The following is a 19,949-nucleotide window of genomic DNA, read 5'->3' on the forward strand; positions in this document are numbered from 1 at the left end:
ATATTCGATAATTAGTAACTTTCTCATTTATGTAGTTGTACATTTATAAAGTCACTTCTTCATGACATTAGCTTTCAACCTAATTTATATTTTTTTATCATATGGCCATGATATGCGCCAAGACCAACATCCGGTGACAATGCGTTTGTGGTACTTACTTGCGTTGCATAAAAGTGGGTTTTCGTCAAATCCTTCTGGACAGTCTGGGACATGATTACATATGTAGTCCAGCGGTATACATGCTCCTGCCGTCTTACATAGAAACGGCTTGTCGGGGGGGCAGCTGTTTACTGCAAAACAATTAAGATAAAGATCTACAGGACCTGCCAATGTATTTTAAATATATTGTTTTAAATGATTTAACGTGTTCTTCTCTCAAAAACAATCTAATGTTTATTTTTGACCTCGCATTCTAGCTACGGCAATCGACCTTTTCATTCACCTATGATCCAAGTTGGATGGCGCCAAATTGATAATCATGTATTTTGACATAATGTCGATTTTTATGTGATTTGCAGTAAGTCGTAAATCCAACGTATGTAGAATGTCGAATTCCTCGGAGACGTGATCCGGGTAAACAATTTGGCATGAAATCAAGCACTAAGACCTGGAAGCCATACTACTCAATAGAAGTCTGAGATTAGCCGCCAGTAGCTTGGCCAGTTGTTCTGTTTATAACGAGGTGAGATAGTTCATCCTTGTCATCTAAATAACAAATAATACGTAACTAGGCGCCAACACCATGTCTCTGTAAACTTCACTCTGGCTACACAAATAACTTTAATGTTTAATTCGAAAAACAAAAAGACCAAGAACTCCCTCGTGGTACAAACAAGCAGTGCACATTGACGTGAAAAGACCAATCATCATGCTGCGTAATACCTCATACCCAAAGTACACTGATCAGAGTGGCTCTGGCCTGACAGGAGTGACACAAAGGGAAGTAACTCTGATGGATCAGAATGACAACATACCACTGAGAATGCCTGTCACTTTGCAACAACGCTATGTTATGTAAAAATATATAAATATCATGAATAAATGATTTTGGTAGCTGATGTTTCCTTGTATTGTTAACTGTACACATACAGTTTCCTAACAGTTTCTATATATGTCCATATCTATAAGGCTTTGTAAATGTGGCTATGAATCTGCTGGGTGGAGTCTGTCGTTATAAACCCTTTGAATAGTAATGTAGTGATGTATTTGATACATAATGCCCATACTAAACCAAAAGGCTTATACAAAGAGGTTTATAAAATTAAGAGCATGCGCAATAGTCTGAATGCATCGAATTGGTTATATGAAATTAACATAACATAAATCTTCATCCATTTAATAACTCAGCACTCATATCATTATAATCTTCAACATTCAATCTTCATTCTAATCTATCTTAGTACCTTACATAGATCTTTCATTTCCACAATTAATTTTCCTTTTGTAAAGATTTCCAATGAAGATTAGAGCTATATTACACATAACTTAGTTTAAATGTTGATAGATATGTAAAATCAATACACGTGTATTGCACTTTTAATAGGAAGAAAAAGAAAGCAAATAAGGGCAAAAAAAGAAAAAAAGAAAAGAAGAAAAATAAAATTTTGGAATGTCATATATCAACATATTATTGAATATGAAAATCAGAATAAATGTAAGAACAAGTAAGTCCATACCAAATGAGTCGACATTTGAAACTATTTATAAATTCAAATATTATTAAGGTCAAACGTAAATATTCTTAAATTATAAATATTTAAGTTACAGCGAGATAAGAAAGACAGTCATAGGACTATCGCATGAAAGAAGAAAAACATTAAAATAAGAATATCCTTTGAAGACTGGTGTATGATTATGTTAATTACAACGGGTTTTTTTAAAATACTTTTTAAATCTTATTTTCCGAATAGAGACACATCTACTGAATCAGTTTCGTATTGTACATGACTTTTACTTGAATTGGTTATTGGTTCCTTACAACTTGTGTTGATATTTGTCGGCTAGCTACAGACGAAATGGAACATTTGGTAACTATGGTAATATCTTTTGTTTTGATGTTTAATCATAAGTGAAAACACCTTCATGTAGATGACGTAATTCACATTTGAAGATGTGTTTTAAGCGCGGTCAACTAACACTGTGAAAAATAATAGCGCGATATCAAGCTATGGTTAAATATTGACAGAAAGCTTCAGGCCTATTTATGTAGATGTGTCTTGAATTCTAAATCTACATTTTTGCTATCCATGAAAGCATACAGTTTCCTGTTAAAAGAGTTTATATAAATACCAACTGTTTGCTATGACTGTATTAATACATTCCGCTTTATTTGGTGTGTTCTACTTTTTATCAACCAGAATCTAGAATCAATGTATCAGGGCGGTATTGTTACGTCTGAAGTGTTTTACAGAGGAAAATTACCATTTTGACTAAATCGGATTTTTCTCGAGGTTGTTTCATTGTCCTAGTCACACTGTTAAATTAAGAAATTCATCAGGATGGAAACTTATTAGCATCATTGACGAGTTGTCCAAACAGTTGTATAGCATACAGTCACATATAAATATCTGTAACACATTTTGTGTGAAATGCTTAATCTTATTTTAGATTTGTTCTACTAGACGCCCCAGGTCGGTTTTGTTTGCTCGTATTTGTATTTAAAATGTCTTGCTAAAAGATGTCAGTGTGAAAAGACAGGCTGGTAATAATTAAAACGGTTAGGTTGATGAACAAACGTATTGTGAATTGAGAAAATAGCAATAACACGGATTTGAAGAAATGTACAAATATCGCAAACTGGTATATTTTAAATGCATTACAGTGAACAGGTAAAACAAAAATGATAATAACATACATAATCATTAATTATATCCACGTAAAGCCGCTGTCACTGCGTGTTCTAAATAATATAAACAGATATGCTACTGCTCTTTAGATTAAACAAATTATGTCTTCAAACACCACCCATTGGAAATATAAATATCAATAAAATTATCGACATTGAGCGATATGTGTTATCCACTCAGTGTTGTTATTATTGCGAATAAAATAGACAACGCTCTTCTTTGTCAGGTCATATGTGTCGACCATGTCATACTACAGGAGAGCATCACTATCTCTTAGCACGTAAAACATGCGTTGTCTTAGGTTTGGTTTAAATAAATGTTTACATGTTGGTCTTAAACAGAAAAAAACGAGAGGCAATTGTGATTTTTTGTAATAGTATTTTTAAGATACTACCGTGAGCTTTTATATAACGCTATAGTAAGCAGATGTAGAACTAAATTACCGTACAGGTAGCTTATTAACTACTCGCAAGGCTTGCCAAATAATATGATACACACAATATCCTTATTGCATTTTAAAATATTTAATCGACAGATAAAAGGTATAAAGATATAAATAAATGACGTGAATATTCATACATTTCAAACATTGTAGAAAAAGGCCTTCATATGAAATTTTGCAATGTTATATAGTATGTGACTTTTGCGTGCTCGCTAGCCCGTACAGCATGTCACCTCGGCGTGTCGGTTAGCTCGTGAATCTACAGTACGAACGGTGGGCACGAGAAGCTCGGATGATTTCTGTTGTCAAGGATTCCCCCAGACGCCATTCCGCTTTACAGAACGTCTACATCTTAACAAAACAATTTAATATAACATCTCCCCTGGGATTTCTAGAAAGGGTCGGAATGGCAATATAATCCCTGAGGAATCAACAACTCGTATGAGTGTAACTGTAACCAGTGATTAATGTACAAGGCATACCACAGCAAACATCAGCTCAGGCTCTGTAAAACACATTCCTTGGCAAATAATGTAACAAAAACTCGTAAGAAAAGGACAAATTAATACAAAATGTTTTCTTGTCACATAACAATAGCTACTTAATAAGAAAACACAACTATAAATAATAATATATTAAAGTTTTACTGTCGACGTGACTTCATCTTTCAAGATGGCATTTTGTATAAGATGTGACATTACAATTTGTTTATACCAACAACGTAAAGAAACAACTTTATGCAGCAAATTCATGACAATTTAAAAAATTATAAGAATGCAGTGTCTAACAAAAATATACCATGTCCCTGCATTATTTCACATTGCACCCAGAAACCATTATATATTTGCTTGTTATTGTTTTATCCCCGAAACCAAAAAGACAAGCAATTGATTTATCTATTATAAACCAAGCCTATAAATACATGCTTTTGTTTGTTTGATTAATTAACGTCCTATTAACAGCTATGGTCATGTAAGGACGGCCTCCCATGTATGCGGTGTGTTGCGTGTATGTTGTGCGAGGTGCGTGTTTTGGGAGACTGCGGTATATTCATGTTGTGTCTTCTTGTATAGTGGAACTTTTGCCCTTTTTATAGTGCTATATCACTGAAGCATGCCGCCGAAGACACAAAGCAACACACCCCACCCGGTCACATTATACTGACAACAGGCAAACTAGTCGTCCCACTCCCTTTTTGCTGAGCGCTAAGCAGGAGCAGAAACTACCACTTTTACAGACTTTGGTGTGTCTCGGCCAGGGGACAGAACCCAGAGCCTTCCTCACAGGGGCGAACGCTCAACTCAAGGCCAAAAGTGAGGCGGTGCCAAGGGAGGCATTAGGAAGGATAAAGTCGGTTAGGAAGAATAGAAAAGATAAGATCCTAAATTTAGTCGCCTTTTACGATCATGCAATAGGGGCAGCAGGTACAATTCTAACGCCCTACCTGCAGGGTAATCAAATGCATGCGTGCGTCATACATATGTTTTAATTGCAATGTGAACGCCCTACCTGCAGGGTAATCAAATGCATGCGTGCGTCATACATATGTTTTAATTGCAATGTGAAATACTTAAAGATTTTAATATAACATCTCCGTTCTTCTGTGAAAGTAAATGGTCACGTAAACATTAAAGTTATATGTGCCGTAACTGGGCGATAAATTTGACATGCTAGTTTTTCATCATTAATTTATTAAAAACCATAAGGTTTGGTGAATAAAGCTGTAAAAACCATTCAAATGGCTTCAGATGACTTATAAACGTTAGTTATAACAGAGATTTTGTACTGAAAAATTGTTGTTTTTATGCCATTAATATGTTTAAATGAAAAAATACCTGCAGAATTCACTTTATAATTACTAAAAACATTGTAAAAATGTGTAATGAAATTGTAGACCACAATTTGGCTTCATGGTCTCACCGTATGTACTCGTTTCACTTCACTATTGATGTGAATAAATGATTTTGGCAGTACTGCCAAAAATCGTACTGCCAAAAATCACTGTCAGCTCATTTGTACATGTAAAATTAAAACCTATGTATTGAAGGCATTGTAATTTCAAAAAGTTGGTCATTTTTGGTGATGAATAACATTAAAAGCTCATCTTGATTCATGAGTATGAAAAATACGGCACATATAACTTTTAGTCCAAATGTTAATTAACGCTATCGTCTAAGGCTTCCGAAAGACCAACAGAGAAAACTAGGAACATTTTGGTGGCTAAATTGGGTATCCAGTGGAATTAACAGTGAACAACCTGATCAGTTTTTCTTCTATCATATATATGATCCCCCAAAATAACTATAGCAAACTATGGACGGATCCAGTGTCAAGCGCACAGCAAGGGGTTTGTTTAGTGTGGCAATTCATACGCTATTTTCTGGATGATTTTGTGATATCCATTTGCTGAGTGTTATAAGCAGAAACAGCATTTTGAGCTAGATTCAGAACATTAACATAAATACTTCAATTTTTTCAACTGAGAAAGCACCATAAATTCTAATGTTTATTCCTAAATAAATAGGAATTCATAGCTGAGCACAACTATTGTTTTTATTATAAGTATATTTTATCATCAGCTATTAATCCCCACGTGTTAGTCTTTCTTTGAAATGAGGTAGTTGCTGTATATTTGTAAACCAGGCAAACCTTTTTAGACAATAACTTAGATTAGGATTTTATTTCATTACTAAGAGATTTAGCAATATTACCTGTTATCTAGGTTTTTAGCACTCGCGAAACGTGATCAGGAACTTGCTAGACTGAGTATACGTTTTATTTTCAGCTTGTTGTATTTGAGTACGAGCCAAACATTTAGGCAATGGAGCAGATGTTTTATTATAAGAATCATTCATATATGGTTATGAAAGATAGGGAAATTCTACCAGAGGTTCACAAAATGTGAGGCTTTTAAATGAAAGTAAAGTATGTTGCCCTGCAGGTAGGGCGTTAGAATTGTACTTGCTGCCCCTATTGCGTGATCTTAAAAGGCGACTAAATTTAGGATCTTATCTTTTCTCTTCTTCCTACTTGACTTTATGTTTCCTAATGCCTCCCTTGGCACCGCCTCACTTTTGGCCTTGGGGTGTGTTGCTTGGTGTCTTCGGCGGCATGCTTCAGTGATATAACACTATAAAAAGGACAATAGTTCCACTATACAAGAAGACACAATATGAATATACCGCAGTCTCCCAAAACATGCACCTGGCACAACATACACGCAACACACCGCATACATGGAAGGCCGTCCTTACATGACCATAGCTGTTAATAGGACGTAAATTAATCAAAACAAACAAACAACGAAATCTATACCTCGACATTTTACTGCAATTTTACAATTACCATATCCCGCCATTTTGAAATAAAATGGAAGAAAAACGCGACTACAAGTGATTCCATAACATGCATGAAAATTGCGTGATATTTCCAACACCAATCTCGCTGTAACCAACCAAGTATCTGATAATAACATTAACATTTTACCGATACAATAGAAATCTTTTGATGCAATGACGTCACGAGGTTGTATTGCATAACACTGCGTCATACGACACGAGTGTATTACACGGGATAAACCAGTATTACACCTGGAGGTATGAGATAAACCAGTATTACACCTGTAGGTATGACATACACCAGTATTACGCCTGTAGGTATGAGATAAACCAGTATTACACCTGGAGGTATGAGATAAACCAGTATTACACCTGGAGGTATGAGATAAACCAGTATTACAACTGTAGGTATGAGATAAACCAGTATTACACCTGTAGGTATGAGATAAACTAGTATTACACCTGGAGGTATGAGATACACCAGTATAATACCTGGAGGTATGAGATAAACCAGTATTACACCTGGAGGTATGAGATAAACCAGTATTACACCTGTAGGTATGAGATAAACCAGTATTACACCTGTAGGTATGAGATAAACCAGTATTACACCTGTAGGTATGAGATAAACCAGTATTACACCTGGAGGTATGAGATAAACCAGTATTACACCTGTAGGTATGAGATAAACCAGTATTACACCTGTAGGTATGAGATAAACCAGTATTACACCTGTAGGTATGAGATAAACCAGTATTACACCTGTAGGTATGAGATAAACCAGTATTACACCTGGAGGTATGAGATACACCAGTATAATACCTGGAGGTATGAGATAAACCAGTATTACACCTGTAGGTATGGGATAAACCAGTATTACACCTGTAGGTATGAGATAAACCAGTATTACACCTGTAGGTATGAGATAAACCAGTATTACACCTGGAGGTATGAGATAAACCAGTATTACACCTGTAGGTATGAGATACACCAGTATTACACCTGTAGGTATGAGATAAACCAGTATTACACTTGTAGGTATGAGATAAACCAGTATTACGCCTGGAGGTATGAGATAAACCAGTATTACACCTGGAGGTATGAGATAAACCAGTATTACACCTGGAGGTATGAGATAAACCAGTATTACACCTGTAGGTATGAAAGATAAACCAGTATTACACCTGTAGGTATGGGATAAACCAGTATTACACCTGTAGGTATGATATAACCCAGTATTACACCTGTAGGTATGAGATAAACCAGTATTACACCTGGAGGTATGAGATAAACCAGTATTACACCTGTAGGTATGAGATACACCAGTATTACACCTGTAGGTATGAGATAAACCAGTATTACACTTGTAGGTATGAGATAAACCAGTATTACACCTGGAGGTATGAGATAAACCAGTATTACACCTGGAGGTATGAGATAAACCAATATTACACCTGGAGGTATGAGATAAACCAGTATTACACCTGGAGGTATGAGATAAACCAGTATTACACCTGTAGGTATGAGATAAACTAATATTACACCTGGAGGTATGAGATAAACCAGTATTACACCTGGAGGTATGAGATAAACCAGTATTACACCTGTAGGTATGAGATAAACCAGTATTACACCTGTAAGTATGAGATAAACTAGTATTACACATGTAGGTATGAGATAAACCAGTATTACACCTGTAGGTATGAGATAAACCAGTATTACAACTGTAATTGTGAGAAACACCGGTATTACACCTGTAGGTATGAGATAAACCAGTATTACACCTGTAGGTATGAAAGATAAACCGGTATTACACCTGTAGGTATGAGATAAGCCAGTATTACACCTGTAGGTATGAGATAAACCAGTATTACACATGTAGGTATGAGATACACCAGTATTACACCTGTAGGTATGGGATAAACCAGTATTACACCTGTAGGTATGAGATTAACCAGTATTACACCTGGAGGTATGAGATAAACCAGTATTACACCTGTAGGTATGAGATAAACCAGTATTACACCTGTAGGTATGAAAGATAAACCAGTATTACACCTGTAGGTATGAGATACACCAGTATTACACCTGTAGGTATGAGATAAACCAGTATTACACCTGTAGGTATGAGATAAACCAGTATTACACCTGTAGGTATGAGATAAACCAGTATTACACCTGTAGGTATGAGATAAACCAGTATTACACCTGTAGGTATGAGATAAACCAGTATTACACCTGGAGGTATGAGATACACCAGTATTACACCTGTAGGTATGAGATAAACCAGTATTACACATGTAGGTATGAGATAAACCAGTATTACAACTGTTGGTATGAGATAAACCAGTATTACACCTGTAGGTATGAGATACACCAGTATTACACCTGTAGGTATGAGATAAACCAGTATTACACCTGTAGGTATGAGATAAACCAGTATTACACATGTAGGTATGAGATAAACCAGTATTACACCTGGAGGTATGAGATAAACCAGTATTCAACCTGTAGGTATGAGATAAACCAGTATTACACCTGGAGGTATGAGGTAAACCAGTATAACACCTGTAGGTAGGAGATAAACCAGTATTACAACTGTAGGTATGAGATACACCAGTATTACACCTGTAGGTATGAGATAAACCAGTATTACACCTGGAGGTATGAGATAAACCAGTATTACACCTGGAGGTATGAGATAAACCAGTATTACACCTGTAGGTATGAGATAAACCAGTATTACACCTGTAGTTATGAGATAAACTAGTATTACACCTGTAGGTATGAGATAAACCAGTATTACAACTGTAAGTGTGAGATACACCGGTATTACACCTGTAGGTATGAGATAAACCAGTATTACACCTGTAGGTATGAAAGATAAACCAGTATTACACCTGTAGGTATGAGATACACCAGTATTACACCTGTAGGTATGAGATAAACCAGTAGTACACCTGTAGGTATGAGATACACCAGTATTACACCTGTAGGTATGAAAGATAAACCAGTATTACACCTGTAGGTATGAGATACACCAGTATTACACCTGTAGGTATGAGATAAACCAGTATTACACCTGTAGGTATGAGATTAACCAGTATTACACCTGTGGGTATGAGGATAAACCAGTATTACACCTGTAGGTATGAGATAAACCAGTATTACACCTGGAGGTATGAGATACACCAGTATTACACCTGTAGGTAAGAGATAAACCAGTATTACACCTGTAGGTATGAGATAAACCAGTATTACAACTGTAGGTATGAGATACACCAGTATTACACCTGTAGGTATGAGATACACCAGTATTACACCTGTAGGTATGAGATAAACCAGTATTACACCTGTAGGTATGAGATAAACCAGTATTACACCTGTAGGTATGAGATAAACCAGTATTACACCTGTAGGTATGAGATAAACCAGTATTACACCTGGAGGTATGAGATAAACCAGTATTACACCTGGAGGTATGAGATAAACCAGTATTACACCTGGAGGTATGAGGTAAACCAGTATAACACCTGTAGGTAGGAGATAAACCAGTATTACAACTGTAGGTATGAGATACACCAGTATTACACCTGTAGGTATGAGATAAACCAGTATTACACCTGTAGGTATGAGATAAACCAGTATTACACCTGTAGGTATGAGATAAACCAGTATTACACCTGTAGGTATGAGATAAACCAGTATTACACCTGTAGGTATGAGATAAACCAGTATTACACCTGGAGGTATGAGGTAAACCAGTATAACACCTGTAGGTATGAGATGAGATAAACCAGTATTACAACTGTAGGTATGAGATAAACCAGTATTACACCTGTAGGTATGAGATAAACCAGTATTACACCTGTAGGTATGAGATAAACCAGTATTACACCTGTAGGTATGAGATAAACCAGTATTACACCTGTAGGTATGAGATAAACCAGTATTACACCTGTAGGTATGAGATAAACCAGTATTACACCTGTAGGTATGAGATAAAACAGTATTACACCTGTAGGTATGAGATAAACCAGTATTACACCTGGAGGTATGAGATAAACCAGTATTGCACCTGTAGGTATGAGATAAACCAGTATTGCACCTGTAGGTATGAGATACACCTGGAGGTATGAATAAACCAGTATTACACCTGTAGGTATGAGATAAACCAGTATTACACCTGTAGGTATGAGATAAACCAGTATTACACCTGTAGGTATGAGATAAACCAGTATTACACCTGTAGGTATGAGATAAACCAGTATTACACCTGTAGGTATGAGATAAACCAGTATTACACCTGGAGGTATGAGATAAACCAGTATAACACCTGAAGGTATGAGATAAACCAGTATTACAACTGTAGGTATGAGATAAACCAATATGACACCTGTAGGTATGAGATAAACCAGTATAACACCTGAAGGTATGAGATAAACCAGTATTACACCTGGAGGTATATGAGATAAACCAGTATTACACCTGTAGGTATGAGATAAACCAGTATTACACCTGTAGGTATGAGATAAACCAGTATTACACCTGGAGGTATGAGGTAAACCAGTATAACACCTGTAGGTATGAGATAAACCAGTATTACAACTGTAGGTATGAGATAAACCAGTATTACACCTGTAGGTATGAGATAAACCAGTATTACACCTGTAGGTATGAGATAAACCAGTATTACACCTGTAGGTATGAGATAAACCAGTATTACAACTGTAGGTATGAGATAAACCAGTATTACACCTGTAGGTATGAGATAAACCAGTATTACACCTGTAGGTATGAGATAAACCAGTATTACACCTGTAGGTATGAGATAAACCAGTATTACACCTGGAGGTATGAGATAAACCAGTATTGCACCTGTAGGTATGAGATAAACCAGTATTGCACCTGTAGGTATGAGATACACCTGGAGGTATGAATAAACCAGTATTACACCTGTAGGTATGAGATAAACCAGTATTACACCTGTAGGTATGAGATAAACCAGTATTACACCTGGAGGTATGAGATAAACCAGTATTACACCTGTAGGTATGAGATAAACCAGTATTACACCTGTAGGTATGAGATAAACCAGTATTACACCTGGAGGTATGAGGTAAACCAGTATAACACCTGTAGGTATGAGATAAACCAGTATTACAACTGTAGGTATGAGATAAACCAGTATTACACCTGTAGGTATGAGATAAACCAGTATTACACCTGTAGGTATGAGATAAACCAGTATTACACCTGTAGGTATGAGATAAACCAGTATTACACCTGTAGGTATGAGATAAACCAGTATTACACCTGGAGGTATGAGATAAACCAGTATTACATCTATATGTATGAAAAAACAACAGTATCACACCTGTAGGTATGAGAGAAAAAGTTTTCTTCTGCAGCCAGACAATCGATATTCTCACTTAATTCTGGAAAATATTTGATATTTGGTCAAATAATATCTTACCTGATTCTATCCGTCCGCGTTTTTCTTCAAGTATGAATGGTTTCCTGAGTTGTCGTAGCCGTGAAAAGTCGATTTTCATACCATATACACATGCACACGATAAAACGAACAGAAGTACAGCTATTTCCTGTCGTCCGACCCCTCGCATCTGTAACAATAAAAGCACGAAATTAATGATATTGGTTGCTAATTATTATACGTAAATGTGACTTAGTCCTCTTGTTTACAATAGTCTGTTTATTTGATAAAATTAACGTCCAATTAACAATCAGGCCTCCCATGTATGCGGTGTGTAGCGTGTATGAAGTGTGTGTAGCGTGTATGAAGTGTGTGGTGCGTGTATGAAGTGTGTGTAGCGTGTATGAAGTGTGTGTAGCGTGTATGAAGTGTGTGTAGCGTGTATGAAGTGTGTGTAGCGTGTATGAAGTGTGTGGTGCGTGTATGAAGTGTGTGGTGCGTGTATGAAGTGTGTGTAGCGTGTATGAAGTGTGTGTAGCGTGTATGAAGTGTGTGTAGCGTGTATGAAGTGTGTGTAGCGTGTATGAAGTGTGTGGTGCGTGTATGAAGTGTGTGGTGCGTGTATGAAGTGTGTGGTGCGTGTATGAAGTGTGTGTAGCGTGTATGAAGTGTGTGTAGCGTGTATGAAGTGTGTGTAGCGTGTATGAAGTGTGTGTAGCGTGTATGAAGTTTGTGTAGCGTGTATGAAGTGTGTGTAGCGTGTATGAAGTGTGTGTAGCGTGTATGAAGTGTGTGGTGCGTGTATGAAGTGTGTGGTGCGTGTATGAAGTGTGTGGTGCATGTTTTAGGAGACTGTCGTATATTCGTGTTGTATCTTCTTGAATAGTGGAACTCTTTTATAGTGCTATATAGTGTCTTTTTATAGGGCTATATCACTGAAACATGCCACTTAAGACACCAAGCAACGCACCCGACCCGGTCACATTATACTGACAATGGGCGGACCAGGGCCCAGTTTCATGAACGTTTCTTAAATTTAAGGAATCCCTTGACATAAAATTATCCATAGGGAAGCATTACAGATTTTAAAGATTCTTCACAGCCGACAAATGGTATTTTTTTCACTATCAAAAACAGGAGCAGACGTTTTAGTATTTTTCTTCAGTTACAAAAATTACCTACTTTACACCGTTACCACCATTGAAAAGCTTGAGCTTCTAATTTTCTTAAAGTTAAAAATATGGAACATAATTAATTGCATCCCGAAAAAAATCTGTGGCACTATATCCTATATGGAATGAATTACTGATTGCGCATGCACCGAAAGCAAAATAACAAAAATGCAATATTTTTTGTGTTAATTAAACAAACATATTAACGATTGAACACCAATTATTGCTTAAATAATTAATAATATTTATGCTTTGTCGGCGGTAGAGCAACTTTAATGAAGACTCCTTAACTTAAGAATTTTCCCAAAGTTTTGTAATACTTTTCTATGTGAAAATTTAAGTTAAGGAATTCCTTAAAGTTAAAGAATGTTCATGAAACTTGGTCCAGTCGTCCCACTTCCAGTATGCTAAACGCTAAGCAGGAGCAGAAACTAACACTTTTATAGACTTTGGTGTGTCTCGGTATGGGGGCATAACCCAGAATCTACCTCATAGGGGCGAGCACTGAACAGAAGGCCAAAGATGAGGTGGTGTCAAGGGAGACGTTAGGAAGAATAACGCTACACTCACTGACACCTGTTGGGGGCATTCTTACTACAGGTAAAGAAAACAGAAATCCTTCCAGGTAATATCCAAATTGATTTCAGTTCAGATTAAATTTCAATAAAAGGGTTATCAAGGGTTACCAGACTACTAGTATGTTGATGGGTATACATATATGGCTGTACCTAATGTTTGTGTATTTATATGAAGAACATTGTTTGACAAATGTAAAAGTTAGATCTAAAGGTTCCCGTTTAGATAGAGAACGTCAGAGACGATGTCAAAACGACGTATGTAACATAGTAACGTGTTGTATGTGTGAAAGCGCCACCAATCGGGGTAACAGGAGCAGTAGTTAATCATTAAAACGTTTTCTTTTTGATATCCGAACCACGCAAATTTATGGTTTAGAAATTGACCTAAAAATAAGTAAGATGAGTAGTGTACTCTCATGATAACAATTAAATAAATATATTTTACAGAATTCATTATCATTATAGATCTACAATTCCAGGGACAGTGTCATCTGGTAAGCCTGGTAACGAGGGCTTTATCAGGGCACATCCGGGTCCCTCACCTGGTGTTACTGGCACGGTGATAGTGGGTCCCTTGTGATTTACCCCACTGCACGCATGCGTAGTGTGCTAACCCTTCACGGTGTGCTATGGTGACTCGAGTTTCTAATTTCGATATTGTTTTAGGAAACCTTCATTACTGTCATAAAAGAGTACATGTACAGCGAACGTGAGTCAAGGTCCGGCGTCACAAACCCGCCCTCAAGTGGAAGAGTCGATAACAACATGATACACTTTCACAAACGACAAAACACAAAATTGATTTTAAAATCTAATAAACGCATGTTATGATGACGCAGTTTAGTATTGATACTTTCGATAGAAGCTTTTACTTTGCTTTTATGTGATAACTATATAGGCTAAAGTGTAAATCACACATGCTTTATTAATTAAAAAAGGTGGAAATAAAGAAATTCAATTAAGATAAAATCCACTATTTCATTAACAATTCACGTTTTCCCTGAAGGCGGATGGCTGATCGCCTCCCGGGTATCGAGTATATCACGAACAGCTATAAACCTTCCTGATGAAACATTTTTATCACGTGGTTTTCCTGACAGGAAGCTGATATTGTGCAATATCTTCATAACTTCCGCTTTGTATTAAATCAATTTAAATGAGCGTCGTAAATACAAATGGCAGGAGCATGTCTAGTCAGGATATGTTCTCCCTGAAAAAAGGGAAGGGCTACAATTGTGCCGAGCATAGTTAGACAATTGTGAGACGTGAAATTTAAATCATGTTGTCTTTAATTTTCTGAATATTAGGTTTCGATCACCTTAATGCCAATACGATTTATTGAAAATCAAAATATTAAAAATGTATGATTGTTCGGCAAAATATGAAGAGGCAATATTCAACAAACATTTCATAATACAAGAAATGAACATGAGCTATGATAAATGATGTTCGTTCTATAAAAACAAGAAACTGTATAAGGTGTTAAATATTTGGTGATTTATCTGGTAATGTTACGTACGGTGATTTGTTTTTAAATCTTTAAATTCAGAACACGATTTATCGTCTCTTGTTTCACTCTGTGCAATTCAAGAGAAATCATGTTCAGCAGTATTTCTCACAATACCTGTATTGTTCTACACTTTATTGACATGATGTGACATTACAAAATGGTATTGTTTATTATTCGTTACCTAAACCTTTTACATGTAATATGCTGTGAAATATTGGGGATACAAGGTAATACGCTACTTAATAAACACAAAAGCCTGGCATAGAATCAATAAACTGGTGTAAGCAGATTATAAACTGCCTTTTTCATTAGAATGGTATGAAGCGTTGGTGTTTTAATATGCTGATGGTCTGTGGGTTTGATATGTTGTTGGGATTGTATTTAATTACAGAGATATATTTGTTGGCATCCACTAGCTGTCAATAATGTTGAACTGATTGGAAAGTCAGCTGTCCCATCAGTTCAGGACAATATCAATATTAGAGAAATACAGGTGGAGTAACAGATCATTTTATGCCCACTACTAAACTAAGTAGCCATAGACAATACGGCTAATACTCTAAATTAATTTCAAAGGCGAAGGAACACAAACTTAAAAGGGAGTAAAATGTCGTCGCCACTAACACGTAATGGTGTAGTAATATCAGTCAATGCGTAATTGTTCATGGTGCATAGATAATTAACAGACCCATTAACTAATCCAAAACAGAATTAGACTGGAAGAGAAAACAGAACAATAAGTATTGTGATGTCAACGACAGTAAAACAAATACTGGGCTGTACGTGCCTGATCTGGTGCTGTGTCAGGTTGGTGCGCAATCATGGACCTAGGCTAGTATTACAGGTTTATAGGAATCGGATAGCTGTGAGGTCCTCTCAGATAAAGCACCATTAAACAAATTTGATTTAAATACATATCGAATTAAGGATAATTGTAAAATTAACTAGCCACCCGTAGTCATCCGAATATATTGTTAAACATTAAATAACTCAATAATAGAGATTTACGGGAGAGTTTATGTGATCTCTTCCCGCTAATAAATTATTAAATAATATATACAGGCTCACGTCATTCTAGAGATGAGCATCGACCGCCCAGACAGGATGATCCTGGCCTGGGGCTGTGTACCGAGAGGACCACTCGTCCTGGGTCTGTGTTTAGATTGATGGCGTCAAACTTCGTTTAATGTCCGTGTGAATCAGAACCCTGTGTTTTTACCTCATACCTACATGTACGGGTGCAATACTGGTTCATCCAATGAAATGCACTCATGTCGGCTGCTGCTGTATGACATGCATATGGCTACCCGATGTAACCTGGTGACGTCACTGCGTCAAGAAATTTACTATTGTATCGGTAAAATTAAACGTTAGTTTCGTAAACTAGGCTGGTTTTACTAAAAATAACACAAACAACGAGATTTTTGTATAACATATCACACAATTTTCATATATAGATCTATAGAATTGGCTTGCAGTTGCGGTTTTTTTCGAAATTTATTCAAAATGGCGGTATATCATTATTGTAAAAGGTAATAAAATGACAAGGTATGAGAGACAAATACTCTGTCATAGGTATATATGCAGGATTTTGATATTTTATCCTAGGGATCATAAAATGTTGTAAAACTCTCGGCAAGGCCGTTTTTTTTTCATTTTCGTGAGCCTCGGGTAGAATATCCCTATCCTTCATATCCACATATGAAAGTCTTATAACCTAGTGTCTACAGTACTGAGTACATTTCCTTTTGATAGTCAACTTGATAGAACTATCAATAAAATAGTGATATATTGAATCACATTGGCTTAATACCAAAAATTAAAAACAAAAAGGGTATAAAAAAGAGAAAAAATGTGTTTTAGTACAGGATTATTGCATATAATTAGGATATAATTTACATGATCGATTAATTTGCCTGTTTAATAAATTGATTATTAAAGGCCTAATTTACCTGATATTAGAATAAATGATAAAAACACATAACAAACCTGTTTTCAACTGTCTTTTTTTCAAGATTATACAAAATGTTTCTTTAAAGATGCTCCATCGCCGACAGAGCATAAATGATATCATCATTTGAACAATAATCGGTGTGTAATCGTGTATAAATATGTCTAATTAACACAGAAAATAATATTAAATAATTCATTTTGCCTTTGGTGCATGCGCAATCAGTACTTCATTCCATATAGATATAGTGCCACGGAATTTTTTCGTGATGCAATTAATTATTTTTCATATTTTTAACTTTAAGAAAAATTAGATAAAAAATGGTATAAACCTGCACTAAAGTCGTCCATCACGACCATAAACACTGATACTCATTAAATATTGATCCGCTTTAAATGAACGTTAGCCATTATTACAGTATGTTAATTGGTTATAACTAATTCTGTTTCTATTTGTCACGGAGCACTTGAGCCACGCGATAAAACGCACTGTCCCGTGACCTAACCGACATTAGCAACATTATGGTTTATATGTGTTATCTAATCCGACTTCATGTCTCCAATAGATACTGTAAAATACATGTTTAGTTCCTTTGCCTTACTTTATGTTGGTAATAATCCACAGTCTAATCAGGCCATTCTCTTGCACTATACTTATATTGTACCGTGGAAAATGATTTGTTTGCAAATGTACGAATCCATATTGTACAATTACATATTTGATGTAGGAAAAGTCGAATGAAAACAAAAGAAAAATGATTTTATTTTCATTAACGTGTCTTTACCTTTGATTATCCTACCCCTGTTTGTCAATGCGTGCGTATTACATCACATGTAATGTCAATATCGGCACCTCGCCCGAGAAGGATATGTGATGACAGAGTAAGACTGAAAGTTGTACGCGCCCACTTTTCGGCCGAATGTATCTTTATATCACTTTTCTTTCATTTGCATTTTGTTGTACAGTCTTTGTAAGTATATATGGTAAATGCCAGAAATGATACACGTTAATCGGTTTGTTTAAAGTTTTGCTGTGTTTGATGAAATGTCACTGGGTTACTACATTGTTTGCCAGTGTCAATATGGCCGAGTACTTTCTCTGTTTGTCTTTTCTCCCGATATTGATATAGTAAAATTATACTAACGCCATCACATCATCATCCAAAATCGTGTACCAACAATTCATTATAAGGATCACGTCAGTGATATGGTGTCATTATTAATCTTTTATATCATCTACACGAATCATTCAAATTTTCTATCCATGAGATTATTCTTAAGGTAGACCGTCCCCTCTGGTTTCCTCTCAAGGATTTCATTTCTTTTTTTTTGATATTTTGACTTTAGGTATACCCTTATCACAAAAACCACATAAAAATAATATGTCACCGGGTTAATTGTTCTTCCAATGTTGCTTTAAGATATGTACTAATTAATGACTTAATATTCCGGATTTTAAGGATTTTTAAATGAATAATATTTCCTCCCTGTAACATCCCTTAACATATAAATAATATGCCCGTATCATGTTCATACCTTCAGTAGGTGATTTAGAATTAATAACTATATCAAATAAGCTGTGTTTTCCACAATAAAACGAAATATGTTTTTTAAATTAAGTCCGGACCAAATTTTAGTGAAAAATTGCATCAAAATAGTCATGTTTTCTTTTTTCTGAAAAAAAAAGATCTCAAGAAATATAATTATTTCCACTGAACAAATTTGCAAGTTATCTCTTTCAGTATTAAAAGTGTGGATATTTATTTCCTAAACATGTTAACTAGAAAGTTGGTTGAAGGCGAAATGATTGCTGAGGGACGTTAATACGCCATGGCATGTTGACAAGCATATCACGTGCTAGTAGAGGGCGTGGTGACAGAGTTATCGATCCGCCCGCCCTAGCTGCTTATTATTGCACAAGACGATACCAGACAGGTGATTAATTGCATGGTTTTCTACAAGATGTTGTTAGGGTTTCATTCTTTTTCTCGTCACTGACGACACCTACCCATAATATTAGAAGGCACTGCACGGCGCATGCAGATAACTCCCAAAGTCTTCTACGAACATTTCCTAGAATTGGAGTATTTAGAGAAGCTTACATTTTTATTTATACTTTCCTTACAAAAATCTTATTACAAAGTAAGTCCTCTTGGGATCGGATTTGCCAATGTGTATAAGGATGCATATAGTAGGGTGTCCCGGGGGATACGGGGACATGTACCTGCATTGAATCGCTCAGTCGATCCCGCACTCCAATTAGATCCCAGACAAGCGGAATCGACATTACATTTCTTTCTGAATAGAAATCTTACGAAATGGAAACAATCTGTTTATAGAATGCATTCGGTTTTCTATTAAAACATAACTCAAACCCCTGTCGTCAGCGAAATCACATTATGGTTCATATTTCCAGAAATCGTATAAATCAATTACAAGGAATTGTTATCAGTGGGAGGCCGTATAAACAGCCCTACATCACTTGTCCCCGTATACCACCACAGCACTACGACAATGGCCAGCCGTGTACTGACAATACTACTGGTATTTGATACTTTCTTCTGGTCTTGTCATTTCCTATCAAGTCAGAAATTACACAACAAGTTCGGCTTACAATAGGGTGGACAAATTAGGTGATGTCGTGCTGTAAAAGATATTTCAGAAGCAAGATTAGGTTGC

At 36.0% G+C, this 19,949-nt stretch overlaps 1 protein-coding gene across 2 annotated transcripts in view; it reads right to left on the reverse strand.

The window, feature by feature from the left end:
* LOC138319303 (neuropeptide prohormone-4-like) overlaps positions 1–19,949 on the reverse strand; it is a 56,629-nt gene that overhangs the window by 5,666 nt on the left and 31,014 nt on the right. The window contains exons 1-3 of one of the 2 annotated variants that reach the window (XM_069262364.1): positions 16,389–16,503; positions 12,103–12,250; positions 159–290 (exon numbers count right to left, since the gene is read on the reverse strand). In XM_069262364.1, the coding sequence (XP_069118465.1) occupies positions 159–290; positions 12,103–12,250 (280 nt within the window). In that variant the 5' untranslated portion in view covers positions 16,389–16,503. Of the gene's footprint in view, positions 1–158; positions 291–12,102; positions 12,251–16,388; positions 16,504–19,949 lie in introns of those variants that run through there. The other variant, XM_069262363.1, reaches the window with a different exon arrangement.

The sequence above is a fragment of the Argopecten irradians genome, chromosome 3 (assembly GCF_041381155.1).
Source record: "Argopecten irradians isolate NY chromosome 3, Ai_NY, whole genome shotgun sequence".
NCBI lineage: Eukaryota > Metazoa > Mollusca > Bivalvia > Pectinida > Pectinidae > Argopecten > Argopecten irradians.